This window comes from Lissotriton helveticus, chromosome 10 (genome assembly GCF_964261635.1).
Source record: "Lissotriton helveticus chromosome 10, aLisHel1.1, whole genome shotgun sequence".
NCBI lineage: Eukaryota > Metazoa > Chordata > Amphibia > Caudata > Salamandridae > Lissotriton > Lissotriton helveticus.
This window is the reverse complement of record NC_136071.1, coordinates 199052364-199078569: the sequence shown is the minus strand read 5'-3', so window position 1 is coordinate 199078569 and position 26206 is coordinate 199052364. Positions and strand designations below refer to the sequence as shown.

Genomic DNA, 26206 nt, shown 5'->3' with positions numbered 1-26206 from the left:
TTTTACCCTCCCGCTATCCAACGCTTGCCCTACTGTTGCACTCTCTGGAGTGGGAATAGTAATTTTTACCCCTACGCTATTCAATGATTTCCCTACTGTTGCACTCTCTGGAGTGGGAATAGTAATTTTTACCCTCCCGCTATCCAAGGCTTTCCCTACTGTTGAACTCTCTGGAGTGGGAATAGTAATTTTTACCCTCCCGCTATCCAACGCTTTCCCTACTGTTGCACTCTCTGGAGTGGGAATAGTAATTTCTACCCTCCCGCTATCTGCTTTCCCTACTGTTGCACTCTCTGGAGTGGGAATGGTAATTTTTACCTTCCCGCTATCAAATGTTTTACCGTAGTGTTGCGCTCACTGAAGTGGGAATAGTAATTTTTACCACTACGCTATCCCACGGTTTCCCTACTGTTGCACTCACTAGAGTGGGAATAGTAATTTTTACCCCTATGCTATCCAACGTTTTCCCTACTGTTGCACTCTCTGGAGTGGGAATAGTAATTTCTACCCTCCCGCTATCCGCTTTCCCTACTGTTGCACTCTCTGGAGTGGGAATAGTCATTTTTACCCTCCCACTATCAAATGTTTTACCGTACTGTTGCGCTCACTGAAGTGGGAATACAAATTTTTACCACTACGCTATCCAACGGTTTCCCTACTGTTGCACTCACTGGAGTGGGAATAGTAATTTTTACCCCTACGCTATCCAACGTTTTCCCTACTGTTGCACTCTCTGCAGTGGGAATAGTAATTTTTACCCCTCCGCTATCCAACACTTTCCCTACTGTTGCACTCTCAGGAGTGGGAATAGTGATTTTTACCCTCATGCTATCCAACACTTTCCCTACTGTTGCACTCATTGGAGTGGGAATAGTAATTTTTACCCCTGCGCTATCAAATGCTTCCCCTACTGTTGCACTCACTGGAGTGGGAATAGTAATTTTTACCACTATGCTATCCAACGCTTTCCCTACTGTTGCACTCACTGGAGTGGGAATAGTAATTTTTACCCCTACGCTATCCAACGTTTTCCCTACTGTTGCACTCTCTGGAGTGGGAATAGTAATTTTTACCCCTCCGCTATCCAACACTTTCCCCACTGTTGCACTCCCTGGAGTGGGAATAGTAAGTTTTACCCTCCCGCTATCCAAAGCTTTCCCTACTGTTGCACTCATTGGAGTGGAAATAGTAATTTTTAACCCCTACGCTATCCAACGCTTTCCCTACTGTTGCACTCACTGGAGTGGGAATAGTAAATCTTACCCCTACGCTAGTCAACGCTTTCACTACTGTTGCACTCATTATTAATTAACATAAAAAATAGTACTTTAATTATTATATTTAATTTATTTTTTATATTTAAATAATATGTGTATTTATATATTTATGTTAATATATTTTTTAATGTTCTAAATATTTTATAATTAAGATTAATAATTATTTGATAATAATATTAAGTAAATATATAATAAAACATGTTTTTTTACATTTCATTTATTTTTTCATTTGAAGCTTTTTTACATTATTTTAATTAAGTTTTATTTAATTGAGTTTATTATTTAATTACTTTTATAGCATTTTAAATACATTTAAAAAAATTCGATATTTTAGTTAACTATATTTTAACTTTCTATATTTTTTAATCGAAATGTTAGTACTTATCGGTTTGTAGATAGGCATTCTATATTCTGTTCCTCGATATTTTGGCATCGATATTTTGGTAAGTCGATATTCGGTCCCTCGATATTTAGATACTGATCCATTTAAAGTAGTACTTGTGTAGAACCCTTTAAGCACTCTTGCGTGCATTTGTGAAATGCCCTTGAACCATCTAAAATTGGATTATAATTAAAACATTCAGGTAATATTCATACACAAACAGAAAGGGCTGTGCCCTCTTTACACTTTTACTAATAGGGAGTTGGAATTTCCTAGTCGATTCCCAAAGGCATATAAGCGTATATAGTACTACTTCCCATACTCATAAATGCTTTTCTGATTTAGCCTCAGTCTCTTTCCCTATTTATCGTGATTACTGCTTATTGCTTAAACCACCGCCATAGCAAAAATGCACTCGCATCCAGTTGGTAAAACATCAAACCAAACTAAAATACACCAAGAGCAATAGGCTTAATAGACACAATAAGAATTTGTGGTTTACAAAGAAAAATCTCTCAGTAAGTGAACAACTGCATTTTAATCTAGCAATGCATAAACATCGTCTTCACTCCTTCTAAATATACACTTGAAAATGCCATTATGAGTGGGAGAGATTACAAATATTAATTATTACTATGTGGAATGAACTTTCATATAGACCTGAAAGATGGGCCTTACCTGGCTGTTTTGAAGAACTGGTCATTGTCCAGTATCTGGGCCATCTTAACGCTCTCTAGGCTCATTGAAGTGGTCATAAATATCCAAGTCCAATTACAGTAAAAGTGATCAAACACAATGAAACCATCCCTTCATAGGAAGAACCTGTGAGGTACAGAAAAACATAAAATGAGGCAAACGTGCCTGGCATAAAGCTTGCAAAAAATAATGAATAAAGCTGCTTCGTGGAAAGGTAAGTAGTTACACATCGGTAGCAAGGTGAAAGCATGCCTTGGGCATGGGCGAGCTGGGCCAAGGCCCAAGGCGCCAATATTCCGAGGGGCGCAGCAAGGAGCACCCTGACTTAATTTTAAGCAAACAGCAACTCGTCCATGTCACTTGGTCTCAATCAGGCCCTGTTAAAGACTTTGTAATCAGCTCCCAATGTACCTCAGAGTAATTGCTAGCACCCCATCAACCCTGTGCCCTCCTCCCATTTTCCTCACACCTCCTGCCGTCACAGCGCACCAACCCCCACACCCGCAACAAACACCACATTTTCTGTCTGTCCAGGGCGCCGTCCAAGTCAATCCAATTTAGGGCCAGCCCTGAGTAAAAGACAATGTCAGTTTGATCAATCAAGTTCACTTATTTGCAATGAGTATAACATTATCATTTTAGAGTCATACACACATAAAAACACCTATTAGTCTTTCCATTTTTTTCTAATATACTTGGAATTCATAGATACTATACAGCACCCTACACCAGGATCTCGCTCTATAAAACTACTATAAATGAGTAAAATAAATAATTAAACAAGTTACAGCTAGTTTATGATAAGAGTTCTTTCTTTTTGGATTAGGTCAGAGTTAGGAGTTAGAGTATGGTTAATGGTTAAAGGTTCACTCTATAGTTACATACAGTGATACAATTGGGGTTAGAGTGAATTTAGGAACGCATAGAAGAAACATTTCATTTTGTTTTAGAAGCAAAGATTATTATTTTTTTTTTAATATTTGTATCGACATTTTCGTGTAAAAAAAACATAACAGTGTTACGATACATGTAATTTGACTTAATTTCATGCATTTTGCACCATTGGACATTGCTGTCCTTGCATTGGGTGGACATGTATCCTATGTTTATACAGTCCTGTCAATAAACAATTCCTATGTAGAACTTGGATGTAAAATGGGACCCAGGGTATATGTAATGGACCGGGTATTAGGCTTGGTACGAGACTCGCTTGTTGGTATGTCTGATTGCTGCTAGGGGGAGAGTGGTGGTCCAGCCATTATGGGCTATCTGCGCGTCCTGTGAGGCTCATGGTGGTATTGTCGAGCAGCGTTGCGTATTTGCTATAACAGTAGAGTTGGCGTGTGTGCTCCTGGCCGGGGTTTGTGATTGTGGGTCCTCTGAGGCGTGTGGGGAACCGTCCGGGTCGTCGTGTGTTGGTGGCTGTTTGAATTGGTGTAGCAATAGGGCCCACTTCATAGAAATGGGGTGCTTGCGTATCCCCTTCACCTCTTCCTCCCTGAGTGTTTCCTCCTCCGCTGCCACCCATTTGTGTACTGCTCCCACCCATGCCGCAATCAGACGCCCGTGGGGGATCGCCAGTGCATCACTATACCTCTCTTGGCCAGCAATATTGCCAGTGAGACAAAGCGGAGTGACACTTTGTGTTGCTTCTGCTTCCAAAATGCACAGGCTTCCCAGGTGTTCATACGTGAAAGCCCTGTGAAATCCCTGAGTGTCTTGTGAACATTGCTCCAATATTGCTGTAATGTAGGGCAACTCCAGAACATGTGGTGGAAATCTGATTCCTGTGATCGGCATCTGGGGCAGAGGAACTGGGTGTCTGGGTAGAATCGTTGGCGGCGCGCTGGCATTTGATACGCTCTGTGTAGGATGTAGAATCGTATATTTTTAAAGCGTGCATTCCTGGACACCTTCTTGGGGTATTCGAGGGCCATCTCCCATTCTTTCTTGTGTATTTGGTGCCCTAGTTCCTCCTCCCAGGTGGCCCGCAGGGCCTCCAGCGGTTTGTTTATGAGCTCCCGAATAGCTTTAGAGAGCCACGTGGTCAGGAGTCCTCCCACCCCCATGTGTGCATGATCATGTGGATGACCGGATGAGTTGCTGGCTCTCCCGTCGATAGGTCGTGGTGCGATCGATAGTTGTCTATGAGTTGTCGGTGGATTAGAAAATGGCCAGGAGGGAGGTCATAGTCTTCCATAAGCTGGTGATATGGTCTAAGCTGTCCGTCCTCAAACAGAGACTCTATTTCGGTTAGGCCGTGGTCTGTCCATATGTAGAGCGTGCTAGTTGTGTAGTATTTCTCGTGTTTGGGCCAAACAACTAGCGGCAGCAAAGGGGAGTACAGAGGTGTCCCTGCTGACATGCGGTGGATCCGTTGCATGCATTTGCGTGCCACCACTACTTGTACGGGGTATGTGCGTTGCGGTTTGGTACCTGGCAGTAGCAAGCGGTGGAGTTCTGGGATGGGTACCTGGCCGGTCGCCGAGTGCGTCCCGCCTATGTGTCTGCCTGCCGTTCAGTAGGACAGCCACTGTAATAGTGCTGCCAAGAAGTATGATTCAAAGGACCGTGCGCCCAGTCCTCCATGTGTGATGGGTAGTTGTAACTTCACTAGTGCTATCCTACTTCTGCTTGTTACCCATATGAGCGAGCTGGGGGGTGAGTCTAAGTCCCGGAAAAATGCTCTGGGCGGGATTACCGGCAGATTCGTGAAGTGTTACAATAGCTGCGGGACTATTATCATTTTGGCTAAGGTCACACGGCCTATCGGGAGGATCTTCCAGAACCGACTGCCGATCTGATGCTGGCCAGCGCTCTGCAGTGGTTGCCTTCAAATATGTCGGCAGGAGAGTGGTAGAGGCGGATCCTGAGGTAACGGGGGGCACCTGCACTCCAGGTCAATTTCTGGTGACCTACCCATACATCCCGGGGGCGAAGTTTGGGTGCAGTGAGTAAACTGTTTATTTGTCCCAGTTCACTCTGAGCCCAGAGGCTCCCGCAAATTCAGTCAGTGTGGCACAAATGGGTGTTAGATCCGCAGTAATGTCCCGGATATATAGTAAGAGGTCGTCAGCGTACATGGAGACCCTATGTATGGTATCCATGATGGGAATGCCCCAGTGTACCCCCTCCCGCCTCAGCTGTATAGCCAGAGGTTCTACAGCGAGGGGGAAGAGCAGAGGCGAAAGTGGGCAGTCCTGCCGCGTGCCCCTCTGCACCGTGAACTCTTTGTCCTATGCAGATGCGTAAGGTTAGTTTGGTGTACAGGAGTTGAGTATATACCAAGAGGGTGGGACCGATTCCTGTTCGTTCTAGGACCGAGAACAGTTATTGCCAAGTGAGGGTATCAAAGGCCTTCTCGAGGATGAGACAGGTTGCTCTGGGGAGCGCGGCATCCACTTGATCCTGGATATGGAATAGGCGGCGTATATTTTGGGACGCTTCTGTCTGGAACAAAGCCACATTGGTCTGGGGGAACCTGGGGTCGTAGGATTTGTGTATACCTGTTCGCTAATATCTTCCCTAATATTTTACAGTCGGCGAAAAGAAGCGTGATGGGACGAATGATGCCAGCTGTTGTGGGTCGCGATTCAGCTTGGGGAAGGCTACAATGACTGATTCTGAGGGATCGTGGTAGTTCTCCTTTCTCTAACGCGGCCGCGAACATCTCTACAAGGCGGGGGACCAACAGGTGGGAGAATGTTGTGTAGTATTCCAGGGGAAAACCGTCCTGCCTCTGTGCTTTGTTGCGAGCCAGTGCACGCAGTGCTTGGGTGATATCGGCAGATTGTATCTCTGCATCTAGTGCAGTTCTCTCTGCCTTTGTGATTTTGGGGATCATCAACGGGTTGAGAAAGTGGTCTAACATGTCCTGCCAGGTCAGAGCTGGGCTACGGTACACCTCAGAGTAGTATTGGTGAAATGCAAAGAGGATTTCCGCTTGGGACCGCACCAGATTTCCGGGGGGGTCGAACACTTCAGTGATGGGTTTCACGTCTGTGTCTTGTTTGGCTAGCCATGCCAATAGTGTGCCAGTTTTGTCCGCTCCTTATGCATCCGGGTTGCATAGGCCCTAAAGTTGTACCGACGGAGGGCGGTGTTGACGGCCAGGTACTCTGTCTTTGCTTTTGCTACTTGAGCAGCTGTCGCCTCTGATGCGTCGTCTCGTTTGGTGAGGGTGGCTAGCTGCGTTTCAGCTTTAGTTAGTGCTTGCCCCAGTGCCCGTTTTACCCCTACTATTTGTTTGATACATTCTACCTGGGCTACTACTTTAAATGCGCCCCATTCCACTAATGTAGATGTCGCCGTTCCTGCGTTATTAGTGAAGTAGTCCTGTATGCTTTGCCCCTGTTCGTGTTTAAAGACTTGCTAGCCGCCAAGTGGGTACTGGGGGATGGGGGGGTCTCCAGTGTAATCGCAGAAAATGAGCATCATGGTCAGAAATGACCCGGCCTAAGTAGTCCGTGTGTTGAATTTTGGGTATGAGCGGCGCTGAACATAAATGTCTATCTAGTCGGACCCGCAAGTTAGGTGGTATGAAGTGAAACGAATACAGTTGAGTCTGTGGATGACGCATTCTCCATGCATCTATGAGTGCCCATTGTGTGACCCAGGCTTTAAACCGTTCCGTTTGCGTGTGGGCTGGAGAGTGTGTGGGTGGGGGGGTGGGATCGATCTAAGGTAAGATTTAGTGTACAATTATCCATGGTATGGAAGAAAATTGGGCTAAAACACCTGAGAGGCGGTCCCAGAACCTGTCTTGCTCGACATTTGGGGTGTATATACTGCCCAAAAGTACTGTTGCCCATCCAAGAGTCCCTCTATTAAGGCATACCTCCCTCCTTGTCTACCACTCGTCTGAGTTCCTGGAATGGGGTTCCTGGTCGGACCCAAATCAGCGCCCCACGTGCGTATGCTGAGTATGACGTGGCACATTTGGTTCCGCGCCATTTGGTCTGTAGTTTACCTATTTCCGATGTGGTGAGGTGTGTCTCCTGCAAGAACGCGATTTGTGCGTTCTGGCGTTTCGTATATGAGTATACGGCGTAAGGTTTGCTCGGTGTATGAAGGCCCCTAGTGTTTAGTGCTAAGATACTGATGTCTTCGCTCTGCATTGTCATAGCCATTTGGTGTTGCCAGTGCGTGCTAATGCATGTGTATCGGCTGGAACATAGCGCCCGGTGATACCCTAGCAGTGTGATAAACATATGTGAGGTGCGATGTCGTCTGTTCACGTGATGAGGTCACCCTGTTATGTGTAGGTCCATGAGGGGAAGGGACTATACTGAACGGGGCGATGAACAGTTAACTGGTGTTGGGAAACAGTCCCAATACCAAGGACCTATCACTGGCGGCGATACGTCCAAACCAACTCTCATAGAAGAGGCGAGTGCAACAGTATTATGTGGGGGTGGCAGTGCATGTCTGCGAGGTGGGCCACCGACCGGGCATTTGCAAGATCAGTGGTCGTCATCTGACCTGTGCTTGATTAGGCATGTGTTGCGTGTGCCTATAGGGTAAGTCTTGGTAGCGCAGGCCGTTAAGGGATCGCCAGCCAGTTCACCTTATTCCGAGAGGGTATTAGTTTGTCCATCAAACATGGTATCAGCCATCTGAGGGGGTAACCAGGAGGGGTATGATTGAGTCCACCCCAGGAAGCGTTCCGTTGCTGTCATCCTCTCCCTCCGAAGAGAAGAGGTGTCTTCTGCAGGTTGGAAGGCCTGTAGTTCAGTCACTGCTCGCAGAACCTCTCATCGCTCCTTCAGAATTTGCTCCAGGTCTGGAGATTCTTGAGTTTGGGTCCCTGCCATCATGTTTTCATCGTTGCGTTGCTGTTTCGGGTTGCATCACCTGGATCGCGGCACCTTGAAACTTGGACCTCGCGTGGTCGCCACCCTGGGCTGTTGTGCGCAGTGCTGTTGTGCGCAGAGGTGATTCGCTCAATCGTGTGCCTCTTCGGCGTTTGCGAAGAAGATGGCAGAGCTGTTATGAATAACTTTGAGTCGGGCTGGGAAGAGCAGGGAATATTGTACATTGTTCACCCGCAGTCGTCGTTTCACTTCTAGGGACAATGATCTTTGTTGCTGCACCGCCCGTACGTAGTCAGGGAAGATCATATTCTGTTTATGTTCTACATGCAGGGGCCCGATTGTCTGGCGGCTTCAAGCACCGCGTCGCAGTCTTGAAAGTGCAGAGATTTCGCCAACATTGGTCTGTGGGCGGCTCTCGGCGGGGGTTTGCGAGCTGGAACCCTGTGAGCGCGTTCAATGGAGAAGAATGCCGTGCGGTCAGCCGTAGGAGTGAAAGATTTTACCCATGCTTCCATGTATTCCACTGGATTCGCACCCTCGATTCCCTCTGGGAGTCCCAGCACGCGGATGTTACAGTGCCTTGAGCGCCCTTCCAAATCATCCACTCGCTCTTCCATGGTGGTCAGGCGGCCCAGGACGGTTTGGAGTGTTGTCTGATGTGTCTTGACAGTGGGCTGCAGGTCGGCCATAATCTTCTCTCCATCCTTTACTTTGTCGGCCAGTTTACGATGATCATCCCGGATGAGGATAACGTCCATCGTCAGGGTGCCGAGTCGCTCCTCCATAGACACCCTGGAGAGCTCAATGGCTGCCAATACTTGGTCAAGCTTGTCCGAGATAGATTGATCCGACTGAGTCACGGTTGTTTTGGTCAATGCCCGGGTATTCAGCAGGTTCTCCGGTGCAGTCTCCAGTACTGTTGTGTGTTGCGCGGTCCTCGGTTTTCCCATTACGCTGTCTGGGAGGGCCCCTCGCACGGTGGGCGCTGTTGGTGGCTGTGAAGCGAGTGGCAGGGCCTCCGTTTATAAGGTGCCCCAGTGCTGTTTTTAGTTGTTTCGCTGGTCGTGAGAAGTGCGCCGGGCCAGGAGACGAGGATACGCTGGCACAGTAAGGGGTGGGAGGGGGGGGCTCTGCTCTGAACGCCCCAACGGCCCGGTCCACCTCCCGCGGTTTTGACGCTGCACCAGAAACGTTCGGGTGTTGCCGGGGGCGGGGGAGGGAGGTTTGCAGGTCGCTGTGTATGCTGCTTGGGGAAGGATTCCAGACAGGTATTGTGGCAGTTCGGGCTGCCGAGATCAGCACCTCACTGGGGATGCAGTCCACAGGCCAATGCAGGCCTAGTGTGGAGCCCTAGGCCTCCATGTTAAGGTCAGGCGTTGTCTGTTCTGGGCACGTTCAAATTGGCCCATGCAGCAGTAGGGAGGCCCACTCTCTAAGCACCAATCGATCTGAGGGGGTCAGCCGCTCACCTCTTCTTCATCGCAGTGGCGCGCTCACCGTGGGTTCAGGGTCTTGTCATCGTTCGTGCCAGCCGCTGCGACTCTCGGGTGCTATTTTGTGGTCAGGCGGTCCCGGCGGAGAGCAGTCCCCTGGATCGTGGTAGGTCGGAGGTGGGAACCATCTCACCGCCCCGGGGGCCACCGATGTCAGGGCCGTCCTTCTCGGCACCACTCAACTGCACGCCAAGCTCAGACCGTCCCCCAGCTTATGTCCATAGCGGCAGAAATGGAAGGCCGCCTCCGGTCGCCGCCGTCGATGTCCGGCCTCTTTCACACCCCGGAGAGGGTTGCTGACGGTAACCGATGCCGAATCGTCCTCCCACCGTTTCCGTGGTATTGGCCTCCTGATCTTCGGCTCGCGCTCTTGGTGTGCACTCCTCGGCACAGGCCCGGTCGTTCAGGAGCTAAATTTGAGTGCGGGCGGGCGCCATCTTGCCGCCGAGAGTCGGGATCATTTAAATCACAATTTGCACCGTGGATCCACTCGACTGCTGGGTTGGCTGTTCACTGTTCAATGCGTCTCATATTTCGATACCAGGGTATTGGTTCGGCAGCCAGTTTCGACCCTGGGAAGTGGGCAATATGGCAGCCCGATCATGGAGCCTCAGCAGAACACATCTGCCATCGCAGCCTGCTTGGCCACGGCCCCGAAGTCAAGATGATAATAAAACAGTACTGATTTTCTTCTGTAACGGTTTCTTTGTAAAGGTATTTCACTGGAATGATTTTCCTCTGTAATGGTCTCTCAGTACTGTATTACTCAATGAAAGTATTCTTTGTAATGATAATCATCTTCAAAGAGATAAAGCCAGGGAGAGGCATGAGATGTCATGGTGTGAACTAGTGATGGATGAAACATCTTCCCAACACTTCACCCAGATGAGATCTTTTTATCAAAGTTGGCCAGAGAGTGAAATCTGGGTTTGAAATTCATTCTGCATGCAGTTTGCAGAAAATGTGAATTTGGCATTAAGATTCTTGTATTACAACTTGTGACACAATAAACTTAATGTCACATCCATTCCTCAGGGGCCACAGCTAAATCATTTTGGAGACTTATTCCAGAATTCGCTGGGAAAGTGGTTTGCTACCAGGGCCAGACGGGTGAACCAAAAGCAGCCCTGGCAGAAAAGTTTGCACCAGCCAGCTCCCTTAGTTTCCTCATGCTCTCCTTCCATCGGTCCATTCTCTCTCTCTCCTCTCCCTCTCTGATCACTTTTACCATCCAGTCCCCTCCCTCGAACCCTCCCCGTGCCTGCTGAAAATATCCTCAGGAAGCTGGGGATAGTGGAAGATGCACCAGGAGCTAGGCTTTTAAAACAGGCCTACAAGGGCTCCAGCCTACTGGGGAAATTACCAGTAGAATAAAAGGCCTGTCCAGCCGTGTTTGCTACAGTCTGTTATTTAAAGTGCTGTGAGGGGGGACAGAGGATTGGGCATTGTTTCAAAGTAAAACGATTGCATCAAACAAGACCGACAAAGAAGAATCAGATAAAGAGGATGGTATGGCATCCCTATGCATAATTTGAAGGGTGAAGAGAAGGGAAGAGGTTAGAGGGTGCAAAAGGCTTTACCATGAGGGATGTGCTGCATATGAGGCTGATTTGTGACAGAGCGTGCGCTCTAAGAATCAATTTTTCCATTCACAATGAGAGACTGTTTGGATGGTGGTCGTGATATAACGCGCATTTGTAAAGAGCATGCAGACCCCAAAGGGTATTATGGCACTCAATAATATATGCTTAGTGCTACCCAACTCAATGGTACTCATTTTATTGACCTCAGAATGATAGGAGGCTGAGTGGACCTGCAGGGATTTGAACCTGTGACCATGAGGTCAAACAGATTCCGGCAGTGGAAGCATTAGTGCACTGAAGCTTCAGACACAGAGTAATGTTTTGGGGTCAGCTTGGAGCTGAGTTGGAGAAATGAGGTTTCTAGTGGGGTTTGTCTGGGCATCTCCGCTGCACCAAGCGCATTCTTAAGAAATAGTTGGCACTGGGAAGAATATCCTTCATGGATAATCAGCTGTAACATTCTGTCTCGGTTGGTGCACTTTGTGGTTTTTGGCAGTGGTTCTGATCCCATGGACCACAGGAAGATGCCCAAATGTTTCTGTATTGCACCCTGTCACCCCAGCACTATGCTCTCCCGACACCTAGGGGTCGATTCCGATCCGGTAAAAAGCTCTCCGAATCATCGTACGGAGCGTTTATTCCCCGTACGAATCGTACCTGTAAACGTCCCGTACGTACGACGAAGTACGATTCGTACCAGGAGCCATACTCCGTACGAGTCGTACAGGACACCGTACGACTCTAATCTCCGTACGATTCTCCCTCGGAACCCGCTGTACGCGACATCTGTACGGTTCGCGGCTCGTTTTTACGACCCAGCAAGTATGATACGTGTCGGGTACGCACCGTACAACCCTTTTTCTACGGGAGCTGAAAACAGCCGTAAAAGCAGAGTTCGCGCCGAAACAGGTACGGAACGGCCCCACCGGGTACGGTGCGTACCCCCCATGATCGCAGGGGTACGCACCGTACCCCAGCGATCATGGGGTGTACGAGCCATACCCCCATTGTACGATCGGTGTACGAGCCATACCCCCATTGTACGATCGGTGTACGAGCCGTACCCCCATTGTACGATCGGTGTACGAGCCGTACCCCCATTGTACGATCGGTGTACGGCTCGTACACTGATCGTACATGGGGTACGGCTCGGGGTATGGATCATACACCGATCGTACAATGGGGGTACGGCTCGTACACCGATCGTACAATGGGGGTACGGCTCGTACACCGATCGTACAATGGGGGTACGGCTCGTACACTGATCGTACAATGGGGGTACGGCTCGTACACCCCATGATCGCAGGGGTACGGTGCGTACCCCTGCGATTATGGGGGGTACGGACCGTACGGTGTGTATGTGTTTGTGTGCTTTTCCGTACGACTCACCCTTACCTGACGTGGACCGTACGAATCGCGTCCTCATACCCCGGTCCGGATCGTACTCGTCGGGTCGTACGGCATGTGTACGAGTCGTATGGTATGTGTACGAGTCGTACGGTTCACGGTTTCAGCCTTGCAATACGTACGGATCGCGACGATTGGGACGGATTCACGAAATACGGATCGTACTTCGTGACTCGGACGAACGGGTACAATTAGTACGGAGAGGGCTCCGGATACAAATCGTACGGACGTTTTTTTTCCCGAATCGGAATCGACCCCCTAGTGTGTAGATGCGTGCTGGTCACTCACAAAGCGTTCGAGAGAAGTAGGGAAGAGGAGTTGGCCTAACAGATACAGATGTTGACCTAAAATATGGGGATCTGGTTCGAGTCTCGGCAAGGACGCGCAACATCCTGTGATTCTGGGCAAACCACTTAAGCTCCCAGTGCCTAACAAAAATGGAAGTGTCCTCCTGTAACTCAACTGGTGCTTGTGTAAAGCGCTCAGATACACGATACCTTCTGGTCAAGTTCGCGCTATATAAAGCCCCGTAAAAAAAAAAGAGGTAGGTAGTAGAATTAATATGCAGGGGAATTGTTTTTATGTAGATCTTTATAAGAGGTGTCCAATGACCCTCTTCTTAAAGTCCATCATCTCCCATAACTTGTGGTTGAGTTATCACAACACTGTTCTACACTCAAACAGTTCACTTACAACTTCCTGGTTGAGTTGATTTTTCTCAAGCAAACAGATTTTATTGAACGTTTCATAGGTTCTTAGGGAAGGAACGATAGTTAAAATATTAACGCATTTGACAGATTTTGTCTGCGCAAAGATTGATACAGTTTGAAATCAATAACAAATCTTTGCTAATCAACCTACTGGGGCGTGACCAGGAAATTAGGCGTATGCTCTCAGAGACATTCTCATTAAATAAGACTGATGATCAGACTAGGCTTAAAAGAAACCTATTTTACAATTTCAATTAATCAACTACGGCAATCATTTTACTTATCCTAGAGGCCTTCTGTTAGCATAATATATTACAAAAAGCCCCAAAGGTGACAGTAGGTGTTCCATAACCTAATGGAAGTCAGAATCCCCAATTATTTAGAAGTCACATTCTTGTGCCCAAGATTTTCGCAAAGAGTTCCTATCCTTAGAGAGCAAATCAACTTGAGAGTCATGAACCTTCCTAAATGCAAAAAATGAAGTGTAATTGCAAATTGATCAAATGGAAGTAATATGTTTGAAAAGAAATACGCAATTCTTTAAAACTCCACCGACTTTCTCAAAATCATAACTCTCAGAAGAGGGATTCAGACATTCACTCCCAAAAATCCTATAGCTCTAAAATGTCTAGAAATATTGTGTCACACTTTTGAGACATATTTCCATGCCTTTTCTATAATAAAGCTTTGAGCACAACGTAAGTTCAACCTCATAGCACAACTGTCTGGGGCATTATTTTTGTAGTTATTATCACAGATGTGAAAACAGACTTGCTGTGGAGGTTCACATGGAAAGCACTACATGGAAAAGCTACACTGGGAACATATCCCCTGCTACTGTAAGGGATGTAACCTGGTTCTGGGACACTCTAGACGGGCTCAGAGTAATGGAGACATAGGTTACAGTAAGGGGGAGCAGAATAAGCAGGTTGGCAAGCTTAGAGCGTGCCTGATCAACTGTAGATCTCTTCCTAAACATGCAGAAGATATTTGGCTATTGTTGTCGGATAACAAATGGGATGTAATGTGTTTGACGGAAACGTGGCTAAAAGATGAAGCCTTATCAGCGGCAGTTCTGGCCACTCCCCCGGGCTTTAAAATCTGCTGTGCAAATAGGGAGGGGGAGAAATGAGGAGGGGGGTAGCAATTGTTGTGAAGGACTCCTGGGAGATCTCCACTTCAGTGCTGGGCGAGATAGAAGGTATGAACTTCTGTATTAACCCCTTGCATGCTCATGACGGGCCCCGGCTGTCATGCGTCACAGTGGGCGTGTGCGGAGGAAGGCCGAGGGCCGTCCGAATCCAGCCCACTTTTAAAAACGCCCACACAGCACGAAAATTTGCTGCGCATGCAAGGGGTTAAGATCGGCCCCTTGATTTCTTTTCAGGACTTTTGTTATACAGGCCTCCAGACTGTCCACCAGGCATAATCCCTAATCTCTGTTACTTTGTTGCCCAAAAATCACTGCAGTACTCTAATTTTATGGCGCTAGGTAATTTCAACCTGCATTTTAATGATCCGGCCAGCATGTATGCATCTCAGCTCTCCTTGTCTCTTAATGGGGCAAATTTGATGCAGCATGTAAAACCACCCATAGGGCAGGTCATATCGTAGATCTCCTGTTTTCCAATATTCTGTCCCTGGTAGCTGAGACCCCATATCATCTGGTCTGGACAGACCATTGCCTGAGTCCGTTTTCTTTCAGTCTGAAACAATGATATCAAGGCGGGGAAACTCGCGATCTGCCAAAAAGAAATTAGAAGAAGCTAACAGCTGAGTCCCTTGAGCCAGTTTTGCAGGAGAGTCAACCACTATTAACAAGCAATCTAAATGTAGGCACGCCCGCACTAAATAGGTGAATCTCCACCGCTGTGGAGACCATCGTCCCAGCCAGAGTAGCAGAAAACTGTGAGAAAAACTCCCTCTGCCCCGTGGTTCTTAGAGACTCTCAGACAAAAAAAAAAGTAGCTGTAAAAAAGTCAACCTTATAGACCTGCTATCCTAGTGGTAGCATGGACAGAGCAGTCTTAGGCTAAAAGACTCTTGAGGGCGTGTAAAGCCAGCTGTTTTGCCATATGTAACCCCTTGAATATCAAATTAAAGGACACCACACAGGATATATATAAAATATATATGTATTTATTTACTAACACACTCCTCTGAACTCTTTATGAGATCAGAGGCCAAAGCACATAACAAGATACTTAGTCAGAATACGTTAAGTTGCACAATTTACGGTTAGGCCCTAGGGGCGAAGCAAACCATATATTAATAAAGTGGTATAAGTACCACGTCACGAGAAAAGGAAAGGCCTAGGGCCTAGGGAATCGCTGGGGCTACACTATCTGAACAATAGTTTAGGAGTAGGAGGCCCACAGGCGGCGCGTGCAGTGTCTTTACACACACGCGTGAGTCAATGCAAAGTCTATGGGAACTTAGAAGTTAGATTTAGAAGGATTTAGGACACTTCCGGTTTAGCTAGGAGGAAACAACTAGAGACTTAGACACTTGGCTAGTCAATACCCTTGGGAGCACCGAAGTACTCGCGTTACCTCACCCACGGACGGCGGGTGCATAGGTGTGAAGATGTGTCGGGTTTAGTCGTTGAGTCCTATGGAGCCTTGAAGAAAAGATGTTGCAGGGGACCAGGAGGAAGATGTCGGGTGGATCGAAGGGTGGATCGAGGATGAAGAGGACCTGAAAGCAGAGGGGACAGAGTCTGGGTCACTAGCCAGTGCAGGAAGGAACCAGACGACGTCGAGGAGCAATCACGTGCTGTCTTGAAGCTTGTCTTGGCAGCCATGTGGACCAGGAGGCGTCGACAATGACCAGGTGCTGGAGACGGACTGTCCCACGAAGGATCTCGCAGATGGAGGGGTCGACTTCCGGATTGGAGTCAACGAGCCTTGGCAAAGGCAACCCACGCAGGATACAACAAAGGCTTATGGTGCAGACCAGCAAGGTATGAGGTGCTTCACCTTTGCAAGGAAGCAAGGGCCAGTCTGGAGCAACCAGACCAGTGATGTGGTTCAAAAGGATTGTCGTCACATAGGCTACTAGCCAATGGGCCAGCAACCGGACAACGCGTCAAGCAGAACAAAAGCAGAAGGTTCCCACGCAGAACTCGTGGAGTGTGGGGGGCTGATATTCGTCGCAGATGGAGCTCGGGATCGGGGCTTCTCAATCCCCAGTGCACAGCTTCGAGGGTACCTCAGGAGCTGCACAGGTAGCAAGTTGCAGGCTTTCCAAGATGTCCGGTCCCACGTGTCTCGTCGCCTCCACGGATCTCAGCTATGCTACAGTCGTGAAGAGAGGGTTAGAGAGGTCTGGAAGTCTGGGTCTTGTCAGGCTCTGTGCTCGGGTTCCGGCGGGAACGTCGACAAAGCAAGCCGTTGATTTGCTGGATGGTGCCTGGTTGCCCAGGGTGGTCACTCCTTGGCCACAAGGGAGATTCTTCAGTCTTCAGCTTCAGCAGAATGTCGAAGGTCCAGAGTTTTGTTTCAAGTTTACAGTTCAGGATTAATCTAAAGTCTCAGGACTCAGCTCCTACCTTTATACAACTAAAAGGGACTGGATTACTTTCTAGGTCCCTCCTATGGGTGGGACCAGGAAGGGGGGTGGTTACACCCCCTTTCCTTTGTCCAGTTTCGCGCCAGAGCTGGGGCTGGAGTGCCCCAGCAACCGGTTTGAACTGGGGTATGCATGGAGCACCTAGTGTGCTCCAGGCAGTGTCTAATTCTATTCAGCCCTCCCTGTCCCAATACACAAAGTCCTGTCTGGGGTGGTGCTCGCACCTCCCCATACAAGAAACCTATTGTCCAAACCTCCGTGACTGGAAGGACTCCCAGCAGCAGGAGGTCAGACTTGTGTCGGTGGCAGCAGCGTCCATTTTGTGACACTGGGGCTCTGGTTAACTTTTAACCGGGATAGTCAGCAACAACATGTCTTCTCCCTCTAGAAGGGTGGAATGCTACCCCCATCATCAGAACTGGTGAAGGGGTAGTATTCCAAAGCGTATAACACCTTACACGACATGTTTTGATAAAGCCAAACCAGAGTTAGCATTTAACCGCGAGGTTCATAATGCACTTAAGAGTATATGGTATGGCAATATCATAGAACAGCTATAAGGACATGGTTCCGAAAGCTGCAGACAGGCTCATCTCATGCTAGAGCACCATCTCACACATAACCAAGCACTCTGCCTCCAGAATTGTTAAGGCCTGCCATAGGAGTGACTTATAGGTTACTGTGTGTCTATATATAAGGGTAGATATAGGAATACTATACCTAAGCAAGGGGTGATTACACAACCTTGCCCCAGCTGTGTGATCAGCCAGTTGTGTCAGTTTGGATGGCCAGCCAGGGGTGGCATAATACATGCTGCAGCCCCTGGTAGGCCTTGGTTGCACCTATGCCCTGGGCACCTATGGCACACTTGTACAGGGGCTGATAAGGTGAACCAATTCCCAATTGTGGATGTACCTAGAGTACATGGTGTAAATTTAGAGAGAGTGCATCTGGGCTATGGGTCTGATCAGCAGGCCCACAGCCACATCTAAGTCGAAAACCAGAGAAGCAAAAGCAAAAAGTGTGGGTGACCATAGGAAGCAGACCCTACTCTCCTACATTGTGGAAATCAGATTATAGCGAAATGGCCAAATAGGCATATAAGAAATCCCTGAAAGAGCTCCACAAAATGATGAGGATGGCAAGGAGGGACTATTTGGTGAAGAGCATTAATAATGCGCAAAACTCAAGCAAGGAAATATTTAGAATCGTCAGCTCCTTCACCAATCCGATGGAGCTGGAAAATTAAATACAACTGTCCCCCTCTCTGTGAGCAAAGTTATTGGACTTTTTCGACAGTACAATTCGGAATGTCTACAACACCTCACGACAGCACTAGAGACAGAAAAAACAGAAGAGTGGTAGTCGTGTGTCTGAATATTCCTTCTCGGAGTTCCTTCCTATCCCCCTTCAGAAATCTCTGACAGAGATCCTGAGATGTAGGTCAGGATCCCCTGAGGGCCCGTGCCCCCCCAAGCTGTGGAAGGTACTGGCGCACTCGGTAAACCATGCCCTGAATCATTTATGGAACACATCACTTGGTTCAGGTATCTTCCCCGATACATGGAAACATGCAGTGTTACTCCCCATCAGTAAAAAACCCAATGTGGATCCAGGGGAGTTAAACAACTATTGCCCAATCTCACTATTACCAGCACCAGTAAAAATGCTGGAAAAAAGGGTACAGCGACAGTTAGCTAACTTTATTGAGGGCCATGAGATTTTACATGATATGCAGTCCGGTTTTCGGACTGGTTTCAGTAACGAAACCGCACTGTTGGAAGTGGCAGAGTCAGTAAGAATGACTGTGGATGCTGGAGCATCAGCTATGCTGGTGCTGTTGGACCTATCTGCAGCGTTCGACACGGTGGACCACTTAATCCTGGAACAGAGACTCCAAGCAACAGGAATTGGAGGTGTGGTACTCACCTGGCTGAAGTCCTTTCTTAAAAATCGCAAGCAGAAGGTCGCCCTCCAACCCTACCAGTCGAAACCCAAACAACTATGATGTGGGGTACCATAGGGGTCGGCCTTGAGCCCGCTTCTTTATAACATATATCTGGCTCCTCTGTTCGCACTCATAGCAACCTGGGGTGTGAAAGTAATATCATACGATAACGACACCCAGCTGGTGTCTTCTTTTAAGGACGAGTCTGTGGGCTCCTTTACTAGGTTTAAGGGATGCCTGAGAGACATTGCCCAGTGGATGAATATTAATAAACCTAAACTTAATGTAGAGACGACAGAAGTGTTGTTCTTTGGCAAGGCTCTTCCGCTGGCAGCCGGCATCTGGTGGTCGGCTGAAATGGGCCTGCCACCTACGCCAAAAACGTAGGCATGAACTGGGAAGTAGATCTCTCTTTCACAGGTAAAATTCCGCAGGTGACAGCCTCATGCTTTAGTAAATTTAGGAGCCTGAGGAAACATGTACGTCTACTGCCGGAGGACTGTCGCTGAGTCATTATCCATGCTACAGTGACATCTAGGCTGGACTATGCTAACTGCCTGTACCTGGATCTGCCTGCCTATCTCGTTAGGAGACAGCAAATGGTACAGAATGCGGCTGCGAGATTGATTAGACAAGTGCTGTTTCGACATCACATCTCTCTGTATATAAGACAGCTACACTGGCTTCCGGTGGCGAAAAGGATTGAGTTTAAGGCCTTAACTCTGGCCTTTCGGGTTATGCATGGCAAATGTCCTAGTTACCTTAATCACCGGCTATGCCGTTACCAACAAAACCGCTCCCTGATGTCCAACTCTCAGAACCGGCTTTGCACATCTCACTTAGCTAAAGCTTGCGTAGAAGGCAAATCCTTTTCAATGTTGGCGGCTAAGCTCTGGAACTCTTTACCGAATAATATCCATCTAATTCAATTGGAGCCAATATTCAGAAAGTCCCTTAAGACCTAGCTCTTTAGCCCATGTTAGATCTCTTTGACCTTTGCTTGTTGCATGCATCCTACCGCTATAGTGCCGGAACACCTCTGTTTGAGGTAGCTGTTGCGCTTTATAAATGCCTGTATTATTATATTATTATTATTATATCACGTAGTTACTGTCTAATAATGAAGCAATGTATTCTCGATGTAACAAACACTCAACTAGAGTGAAATGGTCTGTACAGGAGAAAGAAAGACCTAACAATATGTAGTTTAGGGAAGATGCTTGTAATAAAAAGTATGGTCAAAGGCAAGGACAGCTATTGTCAGATTGTGGATCTCCTGATTCTCATTGTATGGCAGATCATGCACATTTATTTCAATATTTTCCTGTTAAATGTATTTATTTGCAACCTAAATCTTTACAGTGTTTACACAAGTCGTGGATGAGAAATTTAGACATCTGGATGTTGGGCAATTGATATTTTTAGATGCTTCAACCTTCTTCAGTGAAGTGTAAATGGATTTCTTTCCATGTCTTAGGGCTCAAGTTTCCCTATTTTAAGTTGGAAGCAATATCCTAAACATAGTGAGCTGCTGAATCACCACCACACAAAGTGTCCCGTTGAATATCTGACCGAGACATAGGGAGATTTCTCCTTATCTTATTACTCAGACGGTGGTCCTCGGCGAACAACCCTAGCAAACTTTAACAAGCTTCTAACTGCTGGCAGCACCACACACCCTTGATTCTTAAACTGAGATTACATTGAATAAGTACAGCTGCTGAATGCTGTACAGTTCGGCAGATCTCTTCTGCAAAAAAACACCCCAAAAATAAACCATGATCAAGCTCAATAGGCATAGCCGACTCTCACAGAAATGGTTGTGCTAATGACATAACTAAGAGTGGGTCCGTTAAAATTCACTGCAAGCCTGGATCAGTTCCGAACTCCAAAGAGCTGCAGGGGTCCAAGTAGAGGTGCAAAGTGACAGTAGAGGACACAAAACTGCGAATTTAGGCAAAATGTCTAGTTAAGCTGGCATCAGAACACCAGTAAACATTTAAAAATGAAAGCACAGGATGCTAAATTATTCATGGTCTTGCAAATGGTTGTCCTAGCTTTACAGATAGGATCTTGTAATATAAAATCCAGAAGTAAGATCATATCCTCCCCAATAAGATAAACCCCACGCATGTCTGTCCAAACCTTCTCTAGTCTTCACCGGTAACTGTAACCAACGGGAGGCCGTCATACATCAAGCTAAATCCACAAAGCTGATAACACTGGATGGCTGATAAATTTTCTTACAAGCTAAAATTAGCAAACAGATGATAGAACGCAGTTGGATACCCTGGAGCTATAGCCTCCATAATTATTTATTTATTTATAAAGTGCAACATTCATCCAACAGGATATCACGGCGCTAAAGTAGCGGGATCTCATGGTGAAGGTAAGGGGGTGCGGCTAGAATGTCCAACATCAGGCTTTGGGGAACAGATGAGTTTTAAGTTTCTTTCTAAATGCCATGTAGTCAGCAGTGAGACGTAGATCCTCTGGAAGCTTGTTCCAATGCATAGCCGCAAGATATGAAAAAGTGCGACCACCTGCCCTAGTCTTTTTTATATGTTTTGTCTCAGCTTGCGCCTGATAGCGTGACCTCAGGCACTTGGTTGCGATATAGAATTGAATTTTATTCCAAAGAACTATGGGACCGCATTGGTGTAGTGCCTTCTGTGCATGGCCCAGAAGCTTAAATCTCCCTCTATGCCTTATGGGCAGCCAGTGAAGTTGTCTCAAGCATTTAGTGGCTGTATTGTATCTGCCTTTATTCCACACCAGTTTAGCCGCATCGTTTGTATCACCTGCAGGCGTGCGAAAAGGTAGTCTGCCATGCCGACAAACAGTGCGTTTCCGTAATCTAATTTACTAAAAAGTAGGGCTTGTGTGATTGTTCCCCTGCATTCCAGTGGAATCCAGCGGAAGAGCTTGAGAGTGGCAAAGATTCTTCCATACAGGGTCTGCACATGATCCTGCATGGATAAGGTGTTATCAATAAGGACACCCAAGTTATTTGCACACTGCTTGGGTGCCAGGGCATCCCCCAATGATGGGGGCCACCGTGAAGCATCCCAGATTAAATTGGCTCCTCCAAAGAGCAGGATTTCAGATTTTCCAGCGTTTAGCTTTAAGCAGTGTTCTGACATCCAGGTCGCTATCTCAGAGAGGCAGTTGTTTAGTTTTACCCTGGTGTACTCATGCCTCTCATCAATGGCTATCATTAGTTTTGTGTCATCTGCATAGGAACACCATTTCGTGCTAATTTTTGCCAGATGAGATACGTAGGCATTAAAGAGCATAGGGCTCAGGGAGGCTCCCTGCATGACACCATTACTCATGATTTTTGGGCTTGAGGAAAACGCACCCATTTGTACAGTTAGCGTTCTATTGCTCAAGAAAGAACTGAACCACTGAAGGGCTTTGGCGTGTATATCTTTTTCATCAAGGTTTTTCAACAGAAGACAGTGTCGAACGCTGCCGACAGGTCTAACAAGATCAAGGCTACCGCCTTCCACTGATCCAGCAACGATCTTATATTGTCTAGGACAGCCAGGAGGGTTGCCTCCGTACTATTGGTGGATCTGAAGCCGGTTTGGGAGGGGTCCAGTAGTTCATTGGTCTCAAGATACCTGGACAGTTGTCTATTAACCAACTTCTCCACCACTTTAGAGAGATATTCTCCACCTTCATAAGTTTGGGGCAGTAGGTTTCCGATAGGGTTCATCCAAACTTAAGCAAATGACAGTCAACAGAACACACTTCTGTTCTATATGCAAGAAAATCAGTTTCCTTCAGTAGCCCATCAACCCGAGTCCCTTGAAAGAGAGTACTCATCAAGAACTTGTCAAGTCATAACCCTGAATTCCATAATTATACCATTCTCTCCTTTACAGAAATGTTTTCAGGGGCTGTGGAAAAGAACCGATTATGGTCTACTCTAGTCTAATGTGAAGATTGAGATTTATATTTATTTCCCTGTCTCTTACTACTATCTTCTTATTTTACCTTCACCCATGTTACTCTTATTTCTTTTCCTATTTCCCTCTTTTCTTTCTGGTTTTCTATTGTCTCATCGCATTTCTGTGGGCTTTGCTTACAGATTGGGGAGAGGATTGGATAGGATGCAGATGACCACCACAGCTGCCAAGGGCAGCCAAACAGGAAGAGGATTTCATAGAGTAGGGAGTGGTGCGACTAATGTAGGTGAAATAAAAGTGGAACTAAACTGCACAACAATGTATTTACAAACAGAAGAATGGTAATGTTATTGTTTTTTTGCTAGAACTACATCATTGTAATAAAAAAGTGTGGTGTGTAAGGGGTGATGTTTGTGAGGTTTGGGTTATCTGTCAGGAATTGCTTTTCTCCGAGTACAGGTACAACCTGTAAAACCATTCCTGGAGTGTTAGAAGGTCAGGATATTTTAGGAAAAGAAGTTAAGTTATGGAACATTTGATTCATGGAAAAAAAATCTCAAATATTATGTTGAACTGAGAACTAAGTAGAAATGGCTATGAGCTCTTTCAGTACCAGAAATAGAGGAGTGCCAATAATATTCTAAAAAGACAGTAAATTAATCATGGAGAAAAAAAACTAAACAATGGAATGTGAACAAAGGCAGAATTTAAAGCCCCATAATCTAGTCATGTTACAGTTAGATAATATTTCGGCCCTAACAATGGATATGATTAAGCTCCCCAAAATTGCTCTTTGTCATTCTCAGGTCCCTCAACAATTTTTCTTCTGAGGTAATGTCAATGTTCCATAAGTCCAGAGTTTGGAAAAAAAACTTGAAAAGCGATAGTCATTCATGTGAAACGTCAAAAAACAATGTGCAAGTTGTGATGAAGATGAATCACTTACAAGCTAAGTTGAGTGGTATCCTTCCATGGACTCAGGCCGCTGTTTCCTATCATGCGGGTACAAAGCTGGTCACAAATTGGTACTAATTTAAAAGAAGATGCTTAGAATGGTGGCTGTTTCAATTTCTGCAACAATCTTCTCTGGTCATTTCGCCCTTGCAACATGAAGAATGTTACTGAGAAGACAGATCCCGGTATCATGGGCCAGATGTAGGTAATCTCAATGTACCTATTCTTAAATACCGAATGTTACCGATTCGGTATTTAAGAATAGGTAAATGGGATGTAGATGATTTTCGGTAAAAATTACTGAATCGGTAAGATTCGGTAATTAAGAATCGGTATTTACCGAATCGGTAAATATCGATTCAGTAATTCCCATTCATTTCTATGGGCCTGGAGACCCATAGGAATGAATGGGAATTATAGATTCGGTAAATACCGATTCGGTAAATTACCGAATCCTGAAATGTGGCCTCCTACATCTGAAAAGCCTAATACCGGTCGGTAACGGCCGAAATTCGGTCATTACGGCCATTACCGACCGGTATTAGGCTTCCTACATCTGGCCCCATATCTTGAGGAGTAGATTCAGCAGTAAGTTACCATTTTTGGACATTTCACTAATGACTTATCAGACTGAGCAGTAACCTGGGATTCCTTTAGGGCAAAATATCCTAGAAGCTTGATGTCAGGTAAAGCCCATGAAGTCAAGGGTTACCCAGTACAAATCTAGTAACAATAATTGTAAATAGTTGATAATTTGGTCAAACAGAATGTACTCACAAACCAAAATGCAAAGTTTAACAACCAATTGCTGTAATATATGGGGAAGCTCTTGCAAACAGTTTAGAGGAATCTTATAAAAAAATATTACAGAGAAATTGCCCAAAAACTTGTAGATATCAAGGTTTTGGGGACTCCTTAAATTTGACACAAAGTTCTTAAAACAGAAATATCCGAATCAGACGTCCAGCATACAATTATACATCTAAATAATGCATCAGTAGCAGGAACTGGTGGTTCCCAAAATAATTCCAGTAATTTTTTCATTGAAGAAACTACATCTATACTGCTCTAAGGATTTCACAGAATTGCCACTACAGATGTAGTAAGTGACAGAGAGGTGGATGGAACCACCCAAAAGCAAAGTTATCCCATGAACTGACATCTTGAGGCAATTCCCACTAGTCCTTGCATTGAATGTAGGATGGCAGACACAATGCAGAGTAGAACACCAGACGCAGAGCATGTCTGGTGTGGATGGTGAGCACCAAGCAGCTAGGTACGGAAGGACTGCTGCTGGTGTATGCAAGAGACTAAGACCCATTCAGCGTCCAAAGTCAGAAGTTGATTTTACAGGAATCAGCTCACTTATAGGAAGCTGAACTGCACAACAGGAAGGGCCAGGGGGGCAACTCCTTCAGCTACAGCGGCCACGGCATGAGTCCAAATCAAAGGCTGGGCCACTGTCTGAAAGCAGAAAAGTGGTAGGTGGATCCAGCACAATGGCAGACCATAATACCAAAAGAGATAAACTGGACTTCTATGTGACACGCATGAGGTGGAGAAAGGGGATAGAAGAGAGGTGAAATGGAGACATGATTAAGAAGAAGCTGGAGGGAAATGAAATAATGAAGGATCAGCCTGATGGATGGTATCAGAGAGTCCAATTGTGACATGAAAGCACTTCCAGGCTGATCCTTCATTATTGCTGAGACGCGGCGGGTATATCGTATATTCACACACTCCTTATCCAGTTCGAGTGACTCGACACACTGCACATTTGCAGTTTAGACTCACTGAATTCTTGCAACTGCCAGTCTGCATCCCTCACATTTTGACGCATTACTCTGAGGGTCGGAGGTGACTTGCTTCACTTTCACAAGCTCCTCCTTAATAACTCTCTTTGGGCAAGATGTTCGACCCTTTTTTGCGCTTGCAAACGGGAGATCGTCCTGTTTGCGACCGCAAAAAGGGTAATAGCATGTACAAACGCTATTAGGAAGGGGCATCCCTTCATAATAGCGAGACTCACTGCCTTGTACAATTGTCTTGCGACCGCATATGCAGCCACAAAACACCCGCAGTTTACCACCTACTTCGAGTAGGTGGTAAACCACTCGCAAACGGGAAGGGGTCCCCAGGCATGACACAGAGTGGACAAGCTTAAAGTAAGAAATGTGCAAAGCATTTAAAAGTACCAAAACAGTTAGAAGGTCAGAAACACACTCCAATAAAAATTCTACACCAATTTATATAAATAGAGAATATTTTAATGAACAAATAGACAGCAAAACAACAAAGATCCAATAAGGGGAACCAGAGACAAAAATGGTTCAAATTTTAGATGCAAATAGCGTCAATAATGCAAAGTGCCAATCGCGAGAAACTGGTTGCACTAGAGCACACCACGGGTAAAGTGTAAGGCCGATTAGGCACTAGTCGGATACAAAGACCAGGTTGGA

General features: G+C 46.4%; 1 protein-coding gene across 3 annotated transcripts in view; it reads right to left on the bottom strand.

The window, feature by feature from the left end:
* The window catches only part of VWA3A (von Willebrand factor A domain containing 3A), a 528715-nt gene that overhangs the window by 487774 nt on the left and 14735 nt on the right, over positions 1–26206 (bottom strand). For all 3 annotated transcript variants that reach the window (XM_078665117.1, XM_078665116.1, XM_078665118.1), the window contains exon 2: positions 2338–2481. In XM_078665117.1, coding sequence (XP_078521243.1) covers positions 2338–2414 — 77 coding nt within the window. In that variant the 5' untranslated portion in view covers positions 2415–2481. The remainder of the gene's footprint in view (positions 1–2337; positions 2482–26206) is intronic.